Here is a 21,922-nt window from a genome sequence, read left to right on the forward strand (position 1 = left end):
GAAGCATCAAAATTTGGCATACACATACCTTGGAGTTAGACACACACAACAAGTGACTTTCTAACAATGTCAATATATCATCTTAACGAGCAACATCCACAAAAAAAAATGTAATCAACATAAACATGTCTTATAATAAGCAAAAAATGACTTCATTAGCAACTTTTTGTCCAGCATCCCTTCATTGTCCACTGTCTTCACCTTCGCATTCCGTTCAACTTCATTCAAATGACTCATAAACTATGACACATCAACCACCAAATCAAAAGTTTGAAAAAAGGAATTGAGGGAACATTGCAAATCCATTCACCAAGTTCACTGGAGAATGAGAATAAAACTGAACTCCACCAACATGCACTTGTGTAGCATGATGATCACTCAAATCCTGTTACATTTACATCCAAGAGTTAAGTAAGTTCAATTGTACCAGAGAAAAATCAATATAGATCAAACGAATAATGTAACAGATCATATCACTGTAAGGCACAGAACTTGTGCACATAATATTTCTCCAATAATTTCTGCAAGAGACATTTATGGATTTGGTCAAACTTGAAGATAGTGTATGCATAATGCAGCACTATATGAAACGACAAAGTTTGTGTGCTGGATGATGCTGTGTGAGGTACTTCAATTATGCAGTACTTAAATGCTAAACACTTAATTATTTACAAGTGATTTGAGCTTTGTTATTTCCACAAGTGTTCAATTATGCATCATTTAGAGAGGATCAATAGTCTTTATGTCCTTAATCAATTTTATCTTTAAAATCAATTGCAACATACAATATCAGCAAGTTTGGATCAGTTTTTTATCTTTTCAGAATCAATTATGAAACTCATAGTAGAAGCTACTCACTCACATAAACTTCTCTACAAAATTGATTTTAGCTTCAGAATCAGTTTTAGAATTTTAGTTAGACTTTGGATTGTTTTTTTTTTTGAAAAGCCAAATTTGAATATATGAATATGAATAGCATTTGGGAGGGCTATAAACCCCCTGTAAAAGTAAGTGGAATGAAAAAAGAAAAAGAGCTGGTACCAGACACAACTGGCTAAACAGCGAAAAGCAATTAGCCTATGAGGAGCAAAAAAACCTCAGACCAGCAAAGCCATCCACTTGAAATAAAAAGCACAGCCCATCAATCTTGAAACCCAATTCAACCAAAGAAGCTCCCAACGATGCAAGCCAGCACAATCAGGAAAACACGACCAAAAGATTGGTTTTGAAGAAAAAAGCACAGAGCCTTCAGTTTCCAAATTGGGATCAAAATACTCCCTATCAATACTGCGGCCAAGGTCCTCCCAAATTAACGATTCCATGCTAGACCCATCCCCAAGCATAAGGACGGGTTTGGTACCTTCTAAGATTTAACAATATCTAAGAATTGTGTATCTTATCAAGAAAATGGATAATCACTTAATCAGTGAACTCAACGAACCAAATACCAGAAGCAAGAAGATGGAAACAAAATTTCAACACAATGAAACATATAAAGAAAAAACAAACGAGTTTGAAAATCAAATCCGACAACAATAAAAAACCCAAAAACCTGAAGTAAGAAAATGTAAAACCGGTGACCTAAACCCTAAACCAAATACCAGAAGCAAGAAGATGAAAACAAAAATTCCACAAACTGAAACAAACAACGATAGAACAAAGGGAAGTGCCAGATGCAAGAAGATGGAAACAAAATTCTCAGAAACTGAAACAGAAAAGGGAAAAAATAGAGGGACTTACCACGTTGACGATGAAGACGCCACCCTCAACGAATCAAATCACCGCCGACGACGATGAAGAACGGCCCAGCCGACAACCCCGCCGTTCGCCGCTGGTGAATATGAAAACACCTAAATCAGTTTACTCTCCTATGCATCTCTATTTTCCTCTTCAGAAATTTTTGGAAACTTGAACAATCTCTATTTTTCCTCTCTTCTCATTAATGTTAACCACACTAGTTTAATTTAACCCAACCTCACAATTTTAATTTTCGAATATCTTTTCTTTTATGTTTTTTGAAATGTTTAAAAAAGAAAAAAAACGAAAGTCAAAGATTACAGTCAAACGTTTCTTACTAGTCCACATCACTATGGTATGATACAATTGAGGTATGGTAGCATTCACCATCTATATATATATATATATATATGAAAATAAGGTTTTTTTCTAGAAACCTATGACACATGTCACCCCCAAAGTCTTTCATTTTTCTTCCAAGAAACAAAAACACATCCTACTTTTTTGTCCCAACATAAAACCATGACTCACCATAATTATTGTGGGCTAATTTAATTACAATTTTAATTTTCAGTTTTCTTTTACAATCATAAATTTGAAACAATTGCAAAACACATGCCTAACATTCAAAAGATTAAACAAATACGGATTTGTTTTTTTGTTACATAATAAATGGAATTTCTTATTATGTAAAAAGAGATATTAACATAAAAAGGATTGAAACCCATATTTTTTTTATTAATTTTATTTTACAGCAAAATATATTGAACCCAGCCTTTTTTATACAAAATTACTACAGCACAGCTTTTAAAATAAAAACTTCATACTGTTTTAACATTATAAATAAATAATGCAAAATTATAAGTTAAAACCCTATATTTGTTTTTATCAAAAAAAAACCCCAAAATTTGTTTTTTACGAAAATTATACAACACAGCTTATAAAATAATAATTCCATAATGTTTTAACATTTTAAATACATAATACAAAATTAGAAAATGCAGTAAATTCATATTTGTGTTTACAAATATAACCAAATAAAAGATGATTTGCAATACAAATATATTAAAAAAATTCATTCAAATAATTTTGAAAAAATTCCTATTTTAAACAACCATTTTTTTTTAATCTAAACAACCATTGTTAATTCCGCCAAACTCATTAAGTTTCTACCTAAATTAGAAATGTTTTCCAATTTTTAATAGCCATCAATGCTAAAATTGATTGAATAGGTTTTAAAATAATGTTTTAAAAATATTTCCGGCAAAAATAGACTAAACAAATATTACCATAAAAAATATATTAAAAAAATACAGCTTAGATATTCCAGCTTCGTTTTTTTTAATATTAAAATACAACTATATTGAAAAAGTCTTTCAAATTTCAATTATTTTCCTATTTTAAACAACCATGATTTTTATTCAAAAAATAATCATTATTAAGTTTCTCCATAATCATTATTTTTCTTCTCCAATCGCTACCTACATTTCATTTTTTTCCTATTTTAGTCAAACATTTTAATGTTATTTTAATGCTGAATTTGGACGAGGAATTTTCTTGATTGCATTATGCTATATTTAAAATCCTAATTCTAGCAATAATATACTCCTCCCTTGATTATACTATATACTATTCTACAACATTTATTATACGTTTTTTTTTTCATTACACGGTTTATTACAAGTATAACTCCCGGTAAAGTGTTATTTCATTGCAAAACAACAAATTTTTCTTTCACCACATCAGTGCCTTCACAGACAACACACAATGAATTCAAACATCGATCCTATCTCCAAAATTCGGGTGGCGACCAATAAGGCTTGGAAGATTGTTGCCAGAGTGATACGATTTTGGAGAGTCCCAAACAACAAGGAACCGAGTCAACCCGACTTCATTGACATGATCCTTATGGATTCTAAGGTTTGTTAACGACCAAATTCATGACTTTGTGTTTTTAGATCTCAACATGTTATCTATTTTTTAAAAAAAAAAATCTTCCATCCATTTTTTTAACGAAAATAAAACATTTTTCAGGGTGACAAGATTCAAGCTACAGTGTGGAGTAGCCATGTTGAAAAATTTGAGGCAGTCTTAAAAGAGGGGTTGTGTTATGAAATTGTTATTCTCAGCGTTGCTATCAATAGCTACAAATACAAACCTTGCACTCATCCGTGCAGGTTGTATTCCAAGTTGCAAATCGAAGTGAAACCTATAGAAGCACGAAATATTCCCTATTATGGGTTTAGTTTTGCACCATATGCTTCAATATTTGAAAACCCTAAAGAGGATGAAAAATTGATCGGTATGTTTTACAAGTATTAGTATTTTAAAAATAAATATAAAGATTATCACTAATAATATTTTGATGCAAACGTCATAGGTGTTGTCATAGGACATATTTCTAATTTCTTTCCAAAAAAAAATAATATAAAGATCACCACCATCTTCAATATTTTGATGCAGATGTCATGTGTTTTGTCGTAACTAGAGGTGAACTTTAGATTTCAAAAATTGAGATACAAAAGTCAACTATATTGTTGTTGATTTGGATGCTCTAGAGGAAGTAATATAATTTAACCTTCTTGTGATTTCTAATTTGAAAACTATATATTTACCTTAGTGATTGAACTCCAGCGAAACTGAAATCTTGAGGTGTACACTGCACAGAGAAGACAATGGGTAGGGTCTGGGTGGGGTATTATAGTACTCATCCTGTATTCGTGCTTTCGAAAACTACCTATACCGTCCCTATACCCGCGTATATAGCTTTTTTAAAAAGAGGAAGTGAGAAATTTGTAATTTAAGGTTGTAGGTTAATAATTTACTTATTTCATAAAAAGTTGAGTATATTAGCAACAATATATACAATATTACTATAAGAAAACAATAGATACATTACTTTTGGGTAACAATATATATAATATCATAACAATACTTATTCACTTATTTTTTATAATTAAAAAAAAACTTATTTTTTTAAATAGTAGAAAATTATAAACATTTGTTAAAATACTATGTCTATATATATATATATATATATATATATATATAATAATGTTTGGGTGGGTTGGGTAACCACTATTTTTCGGGTAATTACCTATACCCAATTATATACCCATCTAGCGGGTTTTCACTCTACTCATTCTATCACATTGACTCAAACACAAACGATGTTAATATACCCATTGACCAATTATGTGTTAAATAAATGAGTTTACAAGATAATTGTAAAACTAAAAAACTACAATGAAGTATGTAAAATAAATCCCTAAAATTTATTCGTTTCATACCAAAGTAGGAACATAATTTAGTTGTTAATCTATCTTAGATTTAAACATTGAATTACAAAGAAAAAAAATCACGACCTCAATATTATAACATCTACCTTTCAAAAAACAAAAATTCTATCTTTATTCATTAAAAAAAAGTTATATTCCCCATAAATTTTATTTTAGAACTTTTTAATTTAAAATTCATGTGAATTATAAAAAGATTCTGAGTTGAAAATTTAAGTGAATTTATATAAAAAATCTCAATTTTTCCAAATTTAAATAAGTAAAAATTTCTGGTAGATTAATACACAATGTTCACTACTAAGAACATATAATTAAAACAATTGTTAAGATATATTTACTAAAAAATAAAAAAACATAATACTACACAAAGTTTACATTTTAAATAACAAAAGTCACCCCGTGCAGGGCACGGGTAATTCCACTAGTTTATAGGTAATTGAAAGAAATAGCTCAAAATAAGAAAAGATAATTGAAAGATATATGAAATTTTACAAATTTAATTAAGGGTATAAATTTGAATCACTAGTTTAAACATGTTTAGCGGGTTGGGAAAATTGTTTTTTTTTTCCTTTTCAACTTAATTATTTTTTTTATAAAATTTAAGATAATTATTTTTATCAGTGTTTTAAAACTCGGCTCGGTCATCGACTCGGTCGGGGTACTGAGTCACTGGTCGGACCAGTGGGTCACTGGTTCGATTGCTCGACTCGGTGTGTATTAAAAAATTATAAAAAATGTCCAATGCAATATAAAGTTAATATATAACTCATAAAATGTGTCTCCAATCAATAACAGTCAGATGGTGCAGTGGTAAGTTACTCTCCATAATTCCTGTGTGACCTGTCTTCGAACCCTCCTGGCTTCCAAAATATTTCCAACTGGATCAAAAAAGACGATTTGAAAGGCCCAATTTGTTAAATAATTACTAGACAACAAAAAAATGGGCTTGTATATATGGCCCATCATCAACATATTAATTAAAAAAAATATGAAATGGGTGACTCACCGGTTTAATAAATAACCGGCCAAGTCACCGGTTTAATTATTAAACCGGCCGGTTCAAAACGGTTCCAACTGAGTGGTATGCACAACCGATCTAAGGTGTGGCTCGGACCGGTCAGGTCACCGAATCCCGGTCGGACCGGTGGGTCCGAGCCGAGTCTTAAAACACTGATTTTTATGTGATTCAAAGAAAAAAAAAAAGAAAGACAGTTTCTCTTGTAAACTTCTAAAAGTGAAGGGTTTCATATTTTTTGGCTTTTTAGTGAAATAATGAAAGCGAAAAACAAAACACACTAAACCGGCACAACACATCTATCAAAAGCAGGAATATGACTAAGCTCGCAGGGAGCAAGGGCCCAAACTAGTGAGCAAGCTCGAACCCAAAGAAACAAGTTTTTCAACACATGTATTAGGCTTTCGACGAAGATACTAGAAAGATATGCACCACGATCAAGTAGAAATATCAACAATATTTCCACTTGTTGATTGATTGTTATGTCTTGTTTTAACACTTCATGTTTCAACATCTACATAGCCAACTTTTAATGTAATCAGAGTTGTTAAGACTTGCCTTCGCAATAATATCAAATATGACTTTCTCAAAAATTTGTTAGGCTTAAATATGTCTTTGGTTCCTCTAAAATTAGGGTACTTTGGTTTAGGCCCTTCAAAATATTTTTTGTTGGTATACACCCCTAAATGCAAAATGATATTGAGGTTTCAGCCCCTGCCATCAGCTTACGTAGTTTAGAGAGACCTAAACCAAAGAACCATGATTTTAGAGGGACCTAAGACATGATAAAAATTGAGTTTTAGATCCCTCTAAAAAAATATTGTTGATACAATAGTAGATACGTTTATAAGTATGAAAGAACGATGAGTGATGAGTTGTATTTAAATAAAAAAAAATATTATTAAATTAAGTATATTATTTGATAAATTTGTTAATATTTTATTCCATCCCCCAAACAATAAAATTTTAGAAACGCACCTAGGAAAATAACTTGTAAATAAATAAAAAAAATTGTAGCTAGCTACACTTTTTATTTTTTTGGTCAAAAGCTAGCTACACTTAAAATAATAATCTGTGACTTTACTTGCCCACAATGCAGAAGTTCACAAATTTGTGGGCTGGCCCACTAACCAACAAAAGAACGACGGGGAAAACAAAAAGCACATAAAAGGAATGTATAGTCAATTACATATATAAAAGTAAGCATAAAAAATTACATATAAAGGCAACAAAATACAAAGTGTAATAAAATATCTACCTAAACTAAATTAAGTTTTTCTTAATTGTTTTTACAATTTTAATCGGACGTGATAAAGGCCAAAAATCTCCCAAAAAGTACAGTTTTTACATATCAAACTAATATATACTTGTTGTAATATACATATTCGTGTACATATTCTCACAACCCCTCCAATGCTACCTTTTCCACTTAAATCTAGGGGTGTCCATCAGTCGATTTTGGACGGATTCAGGCCAAAAAAGCTCAATCCTACCAAAACCGACCACCACACAGATTGGAATGTGACCGTCCGAGAAGGTTATCAGTTTTTTGAGTTTCAAGTTGGGCAAATAGCGGGTTACTCTGGTGGGTTCATGCAGTTAGTTACCCATTCTGATCCAGAAATTTTGGCAAAACAACAAGAAGAGATGAGAGCAAGAAAGAGATACAGAGAAACCATTAAATCCACAACTTTTTCGAGAGAAAAAAAACAGAAGAGATGAACGTGAGAAACTGAAAGATAGAACAGAGAAAGATCAAAAGTTGATCTCGTTGCCACGGATTTTCAACGACAATGTCTTGGTGGGGGTGAGGGGTAGCTTCGAGATGGGAAGAAGAAGTGCTTGCTCTGGTGCCTTGAAATTCAAGTGAGTATATAGTACATGAATGATATGGACCAATAATATCAATACACGTAGCTGTCATGGATAAGTGAGTGATGACTTCACTCTCTATTCTAATTTATCCTTGTTCTTTGACTCCCAATTTTATTTGGTGTGTGCTTATTTTCACCCCTAAGTCTTCTTTCTCAATCACGCTCAAAACATAACCTTTGGCTCTTCTTCTTATAATTTGGCTTGTTTTAGCTCTCTTGTTGCCTTCATGTGGTTGGGATAGTGAATAACCCAACGAAATAACCCAACAAACACCTTTAGGGTTTTTGGACAGTGAAGAGAGTGAGAGAACTCTGTGACTTTTTCTTCACTTGTTCCCCTATTTTGAAAAATAAATTAATCATTTTACTTTGGGTTGTTGTTAATGGCGAAGCTTTCTCTGTAACAAGATTTCATTTGAGATTGTCGCATGTTTCAAAGGAGGACCTCATAGGACATAGGAGGACTGAAATAAAAGTTTTAACACTTTCATGGGGCTGATTTCTAATTATTACAAGTTTGTGACTTCAATTACTAGATAAAAAAATTACATGTGTAATCATACAATTGGTACATGTCATTCATATACTATGCTCATAAAATTATTCCTACACCACAAATGCTCGATGAGGAAAGGCCAGAAGGGTGCACTTCCGGCCGCAGAATGAGATGATGGAGGCTCCTAGGATCAGGGGAGGACCCATGTTAATAGGGATGGGGTCAAGTGCCCCCACATCATTTTCACTTTTGCTCCATATATTACATAGGATATTACATTGCCCCTCACTTTTTTTCATTGAATGAAAAAAAAAGACACTATTTGATCCGATTTTAATGAAAAAAAATCAGCATTAAATTAAACAGTTTTCCTTAATTTTAAGCCCTTGATAAATAGTTAGGCTAATGCTTAGTTAGTGAGATATTTAATAGTGAAAATTTTGTGCAATATTTTGAAAATATGAAAACTTATTAAGTGTTCACTTTCCCTCTCTCTTGTGCGTGCGTACATTCTTCTGGAAAAGTTCCTCATCGCGTTCGTTCCTGTGCGACTTGGAATTGACCTAACACTCTCAAATTCGCCGCCGCAGCTCCTCCTCCTCCTCCTCACAGAGGTAATTTGTTTCTCTTCTTCCCATTATGGTTTTCACAAATTCTGGGTTTGACATTTTGAGGACTGTTTGTTGTGATTGTGAGTGTGGTGGCCATTGCTGTATTTCTGTGTTCTTTGCTCCTTTTGGTGTATCAGTTCATTATTATGGGCCTCTACACACCCTGGTAACCCAATGTCAAGTGGGAACTAGGTTAACTTCCTTGGTATCTGCTGTTGTAGAACTAACGACACATTTATTGCTCTGCAGAGGGCAAAGATGGGCCTTTGTTGGACACGTCTCTAAAAACTCGATCTAAGGGCAAGGATTGGGAGAAGTTGTCAATCACTAAGCTGGTGTCTTTGGATCTGTTCACAGTGCTTGATATTGAAAGAGGTTTGTTACCAGTCTTATAGAACTGAAACACAAGGTCTCTACTGTTTTCTTGATTATGGGGATTCTCAACGGGCAATGAATTGAAATGGAATCACGATTTGTAAAAATCAAGTCTTTTGGTTCCTTCTGTTTCTGTTTCTTACTTCTATTATTCGTATAATGTTAATTAGATATAAAGCTTTATCCTTTTCCAATGTTTTCCCTTAATTTTATGATTTTATACTTTTTCAAATTTCAATGCAGTGCTATAAATTTTGGTTTCTTTGTTTACTGCTTCACTGATGTGTTTCATTCTTACTCTCTTTTCTGTTTCACCCTTTTTATTGTTTATTGATTCTTCATATTGACCGCTAAGAATGGTAAACAGTTTATAGGAGTTCACTGGACATTCAAAGTTGGTATTTTTTACTTGATATTCTACGCAGCCAGTTAGATATTGAAATCTTCTTGTCATCACTAGATTTCTTTTATTAAAGTTTCTTCTGAAGCGGATTAACCTTTTGAATTCGATAGATTACAAATAGTATTCTGAAAAGTGTATCAGTTGTGAAGAATCTTTCTCTGTCAGTCTCACTAATTATTTATTTGTTAACTTTCCCTTTCCCCACAATAAAAAAAACATACCTTTTGTGTATTGAAGGCATGAATCACATAGATGGTCTTTACTTTTGCAGTTACCTTTGGGGTCAGTTCATCCCCCTTTCATTTCTTTGTTTTTTCCTTTTTCAATTGACATTTTTGGTGAATTAGAATTATAGATAGAACCTTGAATTGGGTTATTTTGCTGAATTTATTGCAGACACTTGTTCCTGTTGGTGCATTAGCTGAGTCATGTCTATTTGAAAGTTTCTCTACATTTTGTATTGGGAGTTTTGCATATATTGAGTCTTGATGCTTTGCCTATCTCATGGTGCAAGAAGCCATTCAAATCTAAATTGAATGTTTCATCATATTTTGACACTTCTAATGTAGCCACGTGAGGTTGGCTACATAGTTCATAGGGTGCACTGATTCCATATCATGTACCTCTAAATATCTCTTAGTTGTTTGACTTATAATTTCTTCTTTTATCCCCCTCAACTATTTGAATATCCTATATCTCCTCCATCTGGTCAGCTCTTCTTAATGGTGCTTCTACAAGTCTTTTTCGCTTAGCAGCTCCTAATTAAAGAGGATTGTTTAAAAAATTCATTTTTGATTTTTGATCTAATGTTATCTCATGACTGTACTGAATTGTTGATATGACATTTACAGGTTATTCTCCAAAAGAAGTGTTGCTCCTGTTATTCTCCTCAGCCAGTAGAGAAAAGGAGAGACTTTCAAACTCTCTTGCTCCCTTCCGCAATCCAAACAAGTCAATGAGGTTCTTGAGGTTGAAACTGTTTCTAAGTTTTGCTGGTGTGCTCTTGATGAGCTTTTCTATTGGTCCTGCTATCTCCAGCATGATGGAGCTTGGGCTAATTGTTCCGGCCTTTTTGACATTTGGGTCTGCTGGAGTCATACTGATAAGTTTTATGATTTGGGTCTCCAAGCTCTGGCTGAAATTTGTGGCGGTTCGTGATTTATTTGCACCAGGGACAGCACTGAGATCTCTAGCCATAGTGTTACTATTGCTGATTAGTTATCTCTTCAATCTTGCTGTACACTTGCTGCGAGTACCCTCAGATCCGATTAGCGATGCCGTACATGATCAGACTGCAACTGCGAGCTGCGTTCTCTGGGGTTTGACTACGGTCATAGCTGGGCGGCTATATTATCTGAAGGGTATAATTCTGTTACTTCAACGGCCACTAATTGCGACGAGTATCAGTTTCGGATTCAGATGTGCTGATATTGTTGAGTGTTTTGCGGTACGGTATTCTATCTACTTCTCGTCACTGCTATCAGCAGTGGTTCTGCTGTTGCTTTTCGATGCCGGAATCTTCCTTACCTTCCGCGATCTCCTCCGCCGTCTCCTCCGCCGTGCTCCTGCTGCATAAGACTTCTTACAACTGAGACTTGAAAACTTATTGCTTATTTGCATATTGTGTAGGATTTGTGAGTTATTCTAATAATGAAAACTTAGACTTTTGATATGAGTTTTAGTATCAACTTTGAGTCAACCTTCATTTCTGAGTTTCTTGCTTCATTGTTCATTGGTGTTATGGATTTGATTAACCTGTGTGCAGCATTAAGAGTCCATTTTATCCATAAATTCTTGGCTGAGACATTCTTTCATCTCTCTCAAATAGTGTTCTTTAAGTTGATTATGGTTTGGTGGGATTTCCTTATTTTCTAGAATTGTAATTTGAAGCTATGTCTTTCATGATTCATTTACTGCTTATGATAACTTTAACTTCATTTTTATATGTTTTATAAATTTTCATAAATAATAAATTATTGTGTCAACAACCACAATTCACACATAGAACTGTCTCTGTCTTGACTTCTGGTATTGATAAATAAGCTATCCGTGAGGGATTGTTTTTATATACGTATTTTCTATATTGAGATCTAAACGAATGTATGTTCTTAAATCTTATCTCATATCTAACAGTGTTTATATGACCCATTGGATTTCTCCTACGTATATAGAATCAGTTTTGGATAATGAAATTTAAATAGGGTCAAGAATGCAGTTTTGATGTATTTTGGTTTTTTGTTCTCTTGAAATGCTAAAAATAGCTTACCACCAAAAATAGACTCAATTGTCCGATAATGAAATATGATAACAAAAATGCTCAATCATGCTTATGTATTCATAGATTTAGTCCTGGGTTAAGTTGTGTATTTTTGACATTCTCTTAGCATGGGAATGAAGTGTAGAGTGTTAGAAATAGTAATAATTCAGAATTCAGTCCTCTTAGTTAGTTCATGAGTGTATGTTAGTCCCTAGAGATTGTATTCATTAATCATTTCAGTCCTTGTTGTAATTGACTTAAATAAGACACACACTGTGAGAGTGTGTACACAATCAATGTTAATCATTTTTTCCCTCTCTCTCACCAGTTAATTCCGTTTACCTTCATTACTATCTTTCTTCCTCTTTTCTGCACATTGAATGGTTTTAGCCTTAGCATTGAATTGAAGCATTCAATCAGGGTTTTCCTTCTTCATCTGAGTATACACAAATTCTCCAACAGTGGTATCGAGAGCTAGGTGACATCCGGCGACCTCAAACAACACGCGAAGGCGGCGAGCTGCGACGGCGAGCTGCGGCGGCGTCCAAGAAGCGACGACGGCGGAGATTCTGAATACGGTGAAGGTGGACGTGTCTTTCAAAGTCATGGCGGGTGCGAATGGAAACTTTCCGGCGTCACTGCCAGTTCTTGACGGAAAGACCGACTGGGATCGTTGGCATACCCAGATGGAGGTGATCTTCGGTTTTCAAGAGGTTCTTGAATACGTAACTTCTGGGTACGATCCATTACCGGCGAATCCGACGGCTGAGCAAACCGAAGCTCACCGTGAGGCGAAGAAGAAGGATCTGAGAGCTTTGTTCATCATTCACCAGTGTGTGAATCCGGCCAATTTCGAGAAGATTGCGGCGGCCAAGACCTCAAAGGAAGCCTGGGATATCTTGAACAAGAGCTATGATGGTGTAGCCAAGTTGAAGAAGGTGAAGTTGCAGACTCTTAGGAGGCAGTATGAAGCATTGCGCATGGAGAAAGCAGAAACGATTTCGAAGTTTTTCACACGTCTTCAGACTCTCACGAATCAGATGAAGACGAATGGCGAAGCAATTACTGATCTGATTCTTGTTGAGAAGGTACTTCGATCGCTGACATCGAAGTTTGATCACATTGTGACCACAATTGAAGAATCTAAGGATCTTGAAGCCATGAAGATCGATGAACTGCAGGGGTCACTTGAGGCTCATGAAATGCGCTTGAACCTGAGGGATAATGAGAGAGATACTGAGCAAGCTTTGTATGCTCGTGGAAATTCCAACAAGAAGAATTGGAATGACAAAGGCAAATCTTTCAAGGGAAAATCTTGGAAGGGAAAAGATTCAGGACAGTCATCAAGCCATGAGGAAGATACTGATTCAAAAAGGAAGTGGGATTCTAAGGATAAAGGACAGGACAAGGAGAAGGCCAAGAAGGGAAAAAGCAAGAAGAAAGATGTTCAGTGTTATGCTTGTAAAAAACTTGGTCACTATTCCTATGAGTGCAAGAGCAAAAAGAAAGGAAGCAAGCCAAGTGGAGATGATCAGGCTTATTCTGCTCAAGATGATGAGTCAGATTCTGAGCAGGTATTGTTTGTTCTCCCAGCTGATGTTGATGAAAATTGTCCTGCTAAAATTGCTAGTATTCCCAGTGTTGAAGTGATTAATTCAGTTGTTAGTACTCATAAAGATGATGTTAGTACCTGGTACCTAAATTCTGGTTGTTCCTCTCATATGACTGGTCACAAGGATTGGTTTGCTGACCTTGATGAGAGTAGAACTAGCAGTGTGAGGTTTGCTGATAATAGCATGATCACATCTGCTGGAAAGGGTAGAGTTTTGATCAGGAAGAAGAATGGCAAGCAGGCTGTGATTCCTGATGTATTGTTTGTTCCTAGTGTAAAGCATAATCTCATAAGTCTAGGACAGCTCATAGGAAAAGGTTATTCTATGAAAACAAAAGGGAAGAAGCTGTTGATTTTTGATCCAAAGAAGAGATTGATCTTGCAGTCAGTTCTGTCCAAAAATAAGACATTCAGGGTAGATTTGGACACTAGTAGATCAGAGTGCTTCTCAGCTAAGATGCAAGAATCAGATTGGCTATGGCATTTGAGGTATGGACATCTCCATTTCAAAGGGTTATATCAGTTGTATCATGAAGAAATGGTCAAGGGTCTACCTCATGTGAAGGCTTCTGGACAGTTGTGTGAAGGCTGTTTACTGAGCAAGCAACCTAGGAACTCTTTTACTGATAGTATGCCAGTGGTTTCCAAGGGTTCTTTAGATGTGATATATTCTGATGTTTGTGGACCCTTTGAGGTTCTATCAACAGGAGGAAATAAGTATTTTGTCTCCTTTATTGATGATCACACAAGAAGAATGTGGATCTACTTATTGAGTAGAAAATCAGAAGTATTTGAGGTATTCCAGAAGTTTAAGAAGCTGGTTGAAAAACAAAGTGGTAGAAGCATCAAGACCCTCAGAACTGATGGAGGAGGGGAATATGTATCAAATGAGATGAAGGAATTCTGTGAAGAAGCAGGGATTGTTCATGAGGTCATAGCTCCTTACACCCCTCAACACAATGGTGTAGCTGAGAGGAGAAATAGAACTATTTCCAACATGGTGAGAAGCATGTTGAAAACTAAAAATCTTCCAATTAAATTGTGGGGAGAAGCTGTGTCCACTGCTGCTTTCATTCTCAACCGATGTCCTACTAAGAAGCTAAAGTCATTGACACCAGAAGAGGCTTGGACTGGGATCAAGCCAATTGTGAAGCACTTTAGAGTGTTTGGATCAGTTTGTTACAGACATCTGCCAGACCAGAGAAGAAAGAAACTAGATAATAAGAGTGAGAAGTTATTACTAGTTGGTTATCATTCCACTGGAGCATATAGACTACTGAACCCTACTACCAATGTAATTGTCATCAGTAGGGATGTGGTAGTAAATGAGGCAGCTGAATGGAAATGGCAAGATGATGGTGATGATCAGCCAGAATCATCTAATGCTAGGGTTCCATATGAGTTCCCTGAGATGATGGTTACTGCTGACTCTGTGGATGTGAGAGGTGAGGGTCAGGATGGAGCAACTGGACAGGCAACAAATAATGTGCATACTGACAATGGAGTACAGAGAAACCAAAGGATGAGACAACCACCTTCTAGATTGAGTGACTATGTATTGTTTCCTGACAATGAAGTTACTCATGAAGGTGACTTGATCCATTTATCACTTTTCATTGAAGCTGAACCCGTGAATTTGGAGCAGGCTTTTAAGCATGAGAATTGGAGAATAGCTATGAAAGAAGAGCTTGATTCAATTGAGAAAAATAAGACCTGGAGCTTGGTAGATTTACCAAAGGATAAGAAGGCTATTTCTGTGAAGTGGGTTTATAAAACAAAACTGAAGCCTGATGGATCTGTGTCAAGATACAAGGCCAGGTTGGTGGCAAGAGGTTTTCAACAAAGAGAAGGATTGGACTATACTGATGTTTTTGCTCCAGTAGCAAGAATGGAGACAGTGAGGATGGTGGTTGCTACTGCCAGTTTGAAGAATTGGAGATTGCATCAACTGGATGTTAAATCAGCATTTCTGAATGGCCCCCTTGATGATGAGGTTTATGTTCAACAACCTTCTGGTTTTGAAGTTCAGGGAGATGAGCACAAGGTGTATAGATTGCATAAAGCTCTATATGGGCTCAAGCAAGCTCCTCGAGCTTGGAATAAGAGAATTGATGGATTCTTGAGTCAGTTGGGTTTCTTAAAATGCATTTCTGAACATGGTGTGTATGTGCTTAAGACCAAGAGAACTGGTATGCTTATTGTGTGTCTTTATGTAGATGATTTACTAGTCACTGGAAGTGATGAGGCTGAGATAAGCAGGTTTAAAGAGAAGATGCAATCAGAGTTTGAAATGAGTGATATGGGAGAGCTAACATACTTTCTGGGAATAGAGTTTATCAGAACTAAAAGAGGAATTTTCATGTGTCAAAGGAAATATGCAGCTGAAGTCTTGAAGAGGTTCAAATTGGCTGAGTGCAATGCTGTGACCACTCCAGTAGAGTGTGGTGCTATTCTAACCAAGTCTGATACAGGAAAGCCAGTGGATTCAACACTGTTCAAGCAGATAGTGGGTTCACTAAGGTACCTATGTAGTAGCAGGCCAGAAATTAGCTATGGAGTGGGATTGATAAGCAAGTTTATGGAGAGTCCCAAAGAATCACATTTTCTGGCAGCAAAGAGGATACTAAGGTACATTAGAGGAACCCTTGATCATGGAATATTGTTTCCCAATAAGGCTTGCAATGTGAAAAATGAAATTACTGGTTATGTAGACTCAGATTGGAGTGGAGATAAAGATGACAGAAAGAGCACAACTGGTTATGTGTTCTTGTGTGGAGATGCACCTGTGTCTTGGTGCTCAAAGAAGCAGCCTATAGTAGCTTTGTCCTCGTGTGAAGCTGAGTATGTAGCAGCTTCTTTCAGTGCTTGTCAGGCCTTGTGGATTGGTATGGTTCTGGAAGAGATAGGTCTGAAGGTTCCTGAGGTGATGAAGTTACTGATTGATAACAGATCAGCTATTGATCTAGCTAAACATCCTGTGGCACATGGAAAGAGTAAACACATTGAGACTCGCTTTCATTTCCTCAGAGATCAGGTGACAAAGGGAAAGCTTGAGCTGATTCATTGTCCTACTGAAGAGCAGTTGGCAGACTTGTTCACTAAACCATTGAGGGCTGAGAGGTTTAGTGTATTGTGTAAGAAGCTGAATATTTTGTCTGTAGCTGAGGTTTTGAATTAGGAGAGAGTCTTTTGAATTCTGAATTAGGAGAGAGTGTTAGAAATAGTAATAATTCAGAATTCAGTCCTCTTAGTTAGTTCATGAGTGTATGTTAGTCCCTAGAGATTGTATTCATTAATCATTTCAGTCCTTGTTGTAATTGACTTAAATAAGACACACACTGTGAGAGTGTGTACACAATCAATGTTAATCATTTTTTTCCTCTCTCTCACCAGTTAATTCCGTTTACCTTCATTACTATCTTTCTTCCTCTTTTCTGCACATTGAATGGTTTTAGCCTTAGCATTGAATTGAAGCATTCAATCAGGGTTTTCCTTCTTCATCTGAGTATACACAAATTCTCCAACATAGAGAACTAGAATGGATAAAGTCAATTACATATAAAAGCAACAAAATAGAAGTCTAATAAAACATCTCCCTAAACTAAACTAAGTTTTTTTGTGTTAAATTTTTTTTACAATTTCAATTTCCCTAAAAAAATAATTCCATTGTACAAGAATATGAATATTACAACATCTATGTATATGACTATATGTAAATAATCTTGATAACAAAGAATTTGCAGTCGGCACCCCCAACATGCTCTACAATTTTGATCCCCTTCCACAACCCTCACCGCCACTCTCATCCCTCCCAACCCCAAAATTCACTTGTGAACCTCATCAAGTCATTTACTGGAATCAAAAGTAGGGGAAGAAAAGGCCCAAATGTTAAAATTATCAATCACTGTTGTGTTTGAGTGAGGTAGAGAAGATAATTTGTTGAAGCAAACATCACAATTTACAACAGGAAAGATAAGAATAAGAATTCCTCCTCCGCTTCATGCTGCCAGTCATCGTATCGAGCCACCGTCAGGGTTACCGCTGTAAGAGAGGGTGCTCCACTTTCTTGGACTCGTCACTAGCTGCCACGGGGCCATTAAACTCTAGTCCATAGAACTCTAGGTCATAGATCTCTAAGAAGACGTTTTCCACCCCGCGAAAACTCTTCAGCTGGTCCTTAGCATTTACACCAAAAAAAAAGGACGCAATTTGTATGACCCGGAAATTATTGAATAAGTATTTCGAAATAAGTATATTATTATGATAATAACTATATTATTTGATCTTGGTTGTTGATTGTTTTTCGTAGATTAACTTCCGTTGATTCATTTTTTGCTGTTGTCAATGTGAAAATTTTGTATATTTCATGCTTACATAGTGGAGGCTCTTAGGACAATACCCTTGTTGTTGATGTTGTGTTGTTGTTGTGATCATCATTGGTTTGACGTAGGAAAACAACATGGAATATTATTTCTGTAATTAGTTGACTGTAAACGACAGAAATGAGCTATTTTTGGAAATAGACTTAGGATAATTATTTATTTAACCTTATGAATCATAAAAAAAATAAAATAAAGTGAAATAAGGATTATTAAATTTGTAGATTTCGAGGTTGGTGACTAGGAGAGAGAAAAATAGGGTAAAAGCTTAATTTAGAATTGTTGAGGGTTTTTGTATAAAATTATGATAAATCTTTTGAAAATAGAGAAGTTGATGAAAAATTCAAATAAAATTATGATGGGTCTGAAGTTACTCAAAAATATTTATTTTATTAAAAAAATAAATTATTTTTACAAAGAAATTCGTAATTTGCTATTTTTGAGTTTTTAAGGTAAATTGAAGTTTATATCTTTAGCATATCACGGGAAAATTTGAAATGAGTTAGTAAAATTTATAAATAATTTTTAGAGGTAACTAAAAACCCTTGGGAGTAGGGAATAAGTTGAAATTCGGATTTGTGGTTTTTAGCAATTAAAATGAGCATTTAATCATATTTTAGACTTTAAAATTCAAGAAAATAGGAGATATGATTTTTAAAAATTGTGGGAAGACTTCTAGAAGCTGAGGAAAGCTTGATACTTTCAAAAAAAAAAGGAAAGCTTGATGAATGAATGTGATCTATGTCTTGACTTAAGGGAATTTAATTTCATATTTTTCATATTTAATTATATTATTTAGCATTTTTGGGGTTTTGTTGCTTAGAGTGCAAGTAATTAACCTACTTTGATTCTAGGACTTTTGAGAGGCTTCTAGAAGAGTGATAGACTTTAGGAAACTGAATGGAATCAGTTTTGATTAAGTTCCATATTTAATTAATTAATTTAGTGTTTTTTAAAGATAATTTGATATAGTAATCAAGTAAATTCAAAAATAGGGTGGAGTTTGAACCTAGACCTAAGAATGGACTAAAAGGAGTTTTTAAACATGAGATAACAACCGTCAAGGTTGTTTTGGTTGAGCTTCTTAGTAGGGGGAAGGTTGGTTAAATATCTTCTATAAATAGAGCATTAACTGTAGGCAAAAGTCACAAAACCACAGTAGCTGATACCTTCACTCAAAAACCAAAAACACTTGAGACTTCTAGGACCTTAGAGCTCTCCTCCTTTGGCTGAAACTCCCCTCTCACCTTGGCATACTCATATCAACTTCATCCTTGTCCAAGGTTAGTAGTTTGTCACCTAAGTTTTGATCTTGATCATATTTCGTAAGGTTGGGACTAAACATGTCTCGTATGATCTTTTACTAAAAATGAAACTTAAAGTGGAGTAATCTCTCTGTTTTTTTTTTTTACTCAAGTGGTTAAAAGATCTTAACTTTTCAAAAAGAGACGTTTTGGGTTCATTAAGGGGCTAAGGTTTTGAAATCGGGTTTGCAAACAAAAAGAAGAAAAAATTCTTTCCTCCTTCCTTGTAGTAGTCGTGGGTTGGGGTATTAGGGAGGGGGTAATTACTATTCTTTTGGTAGGTTGTCATCACATGCAATACAACTTGAGAAGGTAAGGGTAGTCTTTTTACTAGTGCGTGAGTCTGCATGTCTCTCTCTCTCTTTTGCATGGTATTTGAGATGAAGGTGTTGAGGCGTTTGTTGTTGTTTGCATGCTATGCTATTGTATTGATTGATTTATGTATGCCTATGACATAAATTTGTTGGATACATGTTAAGATGTCAAATTTGGAAAATTGTCGAATTGTTGAATAGAAATTTGGAAAAACGACATCCCTTGTTGATATATGTGACCATGGGTCACGAAATTTGTTGTTGAATAACTTGAGCATTAGGGCTTGAATTTGAAGTGGCAACATGTTGGTAATTGTCCCACCGTTGTCCCACCTTTCGAGGTGTTTTGAATTACTTGACGACGAAGTCGTCTAGCCTTGTGAGGCTTGATCGATCCATGTTGGTAGTAGCATATAGGCATTAGGACTAACCCTATATGTTTTGAATGGTTGATAAGTTGTTAATTGTCTATCTTTAAAATTTAAATTATGAAGTTTGTTGTTATTGATAAGGATAAGACTTTTAATTTGTTGTTATCTCTTCTTTAATTTTGAATTTGGAATTTGTTATCTTTAATTTTGAATTTGAAATTTGTTGTCTTATCTTTAATTTTTGAATTTGAAATTGTTATCTTGTTTGATTTTGAATTTTTGAGACTAACCCTTAATGATTGTTACTTGAATATGAGGGCGCTTAACGCCAGATGAGCTGTCGGACAGCGGAGTTTGAGCGACGAGTTGGGTGTGGATTGTTGATGTGGCGACACAAAAAATCGACACTTTCGTGAGGAGTTTCTCGGACTGATTGGTTGAAGAACATAACTTTTATTTATGGATTTCATTTTAAACCAGAGTTTTTATTTTTGTCGTACGTCGATATTTTTATTTGGAATTTACGGTAGCGCGGGTTCTTAATTAGGTTTTATCGGGTTACTTTATTATTATCATAACTATTCTGTTTAAAGTTCTGAATATCGTTGTTGGATAAGTTTTTTGAAAAGGACCAAATGATAATGTTTTTGAATCGACTAAGATAAAAACAAACGACGAGTTTTTGAACTTGAGGATAATGAATCAGTTGTGAAAATGATTTTGAAAATAAGATTGAAAAACCCCATTTGAGTTCAAGAAAGAACTCAGGTTGTTCTGTCTAGGTAAGGAGTGCTTTCAATGACGCATTGCGCTCGACCAACTTACTTGGAAACTTCTCGGGCCATTACTTGGGTGATAGTGGGCTTTGTGTTTTCGAAAATCATTACCTTCGAAAAAAAACCCCGAGTTAGCCCTCATATTTGATTGGGTTACTAATGTGATCCCCGGTTTAGAAATTGGGGCGTTACACAATTGGGACTTCACTGTGATAGATTACTCAACCAATACAACCACCCTCTAACAATTTGGTAACCCAATTTTCCAAAGCTGCAACCTGTGTGGAGGAACTGTGTTTCCAAGCCTAAAAAAATTCTCCTTATAGAAATTAAACCATGGACGAAAAACCTCACTCATCATGCCAGATTCGCTTCTTTCCTCCCCAAATGAGTACCAAATGATTTCCCATCTTCTCCAACTTCCATTAGGAAGAAGCACATTGATTTCCAGACTCAAGTCACATAAACATTCTACCTGAATGTAATCAGGAATTGTCTGCAAAATTAGAATGTATTATGATAAGTATAGCAACAACTATCTACAATTAAAAAACCATACACTTAGACAAAATAAGTCAACAAACCAGATGACAGAATCCATTCATTAGATCAGCAGTGAGAGATCAAAAGTGTGTATCAACATACTCATCACCTTCTTCCTTAGAATCAGAATCATCAACATAATCCATACTTGAATCTTCCCCTTCATCATCCGATAATATATCAATAATAACTTTACTTGGACCTGCCACACTCGCCCCAACATGGCAACACCGCTCTCTATATTTGATCTCACTGAGGTTGATATCAAAAATACGTATATTAAACTTACAACCACCTACGTAGATAAACTGAATAGTTATATCTCCATTAATTTGGTGCACAGTTTGCAACTCAGAAAGATTAGGTCCAATTCTCGGTTCGCTCTGATCATAATATATTTTTGAAATTAAATTATTTTTAATTAAAACCAATTTATCTCTATCAACTCAGAAACTAAATTGTAAACTCACATCTCGTAACAAATTTCAAAAATTCCAATATTAATTCCAAAGGTTCAAAATAACCTCTAGATCACTTTTCAAAATAATAATTTTGGATT

At 34.9% G+C, this 21,922-nt stretch overlaps 1 protein-coding gene and 1 long non-coding RNA gene across 2 annotated transcripts; one reads left to right on the forward strand and one right to left on the reverse strand.

Moving 5' to 3' along the window:
• LOC130723534 (uncharacterized) lies at window positions 1–2,002 on the reverse strand. Its single transcript, XR_009014301.1, has 2 exons — window positions 1,741–2,002; window positions 1–385 (listed from the first exon to the last, which is right to left on the reverse strand). It is a non-coding gene; the product is annotated as an uncharacterized LOC130723534 (long non-coding RNA).
• A 1,502-nt stretch (window positions 2,003–3,504) lies between these two features.
• On the forward strand, window positions 3,505–11,650 carry LOC130725791 (uncharacterized). Its single transcript, XM_057576983.1, has 5 exons — window positions 3,505–3,657; window positions 3,772–4,039; window positions 9,009–9,032; window positions 9,279–9,404; window positions 10,659–11,650. Exons 1-5 carry the CDS (start codon window positions 3,505–3,507, stop codon window positions 11,381–11,383), a joined length of 1,296 nt encoding a protein of 431 aa, XP_057432966.1. The 3' UTR covers window positions 11,384–11,650.
• The last annotated feature ends 10,272 nt before the right edge of the window (window positions 11,651–21,922 follow it).

Source organism: Lotus japonicus, chromosome 6 (genome assembly GCF_012489685.1).
Source record: "Lotus japonicus ecotype B-129 chromosome 6, LjGifu_v1.2".
In the NCBI taxonomy this organism is placed as follows: domain Eukaryota; kingdom Viridiplantae; phylum Streptophyta; class Magnoliopsida; order Fabales; family Fabaceae; genus Lotus; species Lotus japonicus.

Excerpts from the sequence above, each read along its gene's own strand:
- LOC130725791 (XM_057576983.1), top strand. The coding sequence starts at position 3,505 with ATGAATTCAAACATCGATCCTATCTCCAAAATTCGGGTGGCGACCAAT. Across the intron at positions 4,040-9,008 it reads AGAGGATGAAAAATTGATCG|CTCCTCCTCCTCCTCCTCAC; the intron begins GTATGTTTTACA and ends TCGCCGCCGCAG. Across the intron at positions 9,405-10,658 it reads AGTGCTTGATATTGAAAGAG|GTTATTCTCCAAAAGAAGTG; the intron begins GTTTGTTACCAG and ends TGACATTTACAG.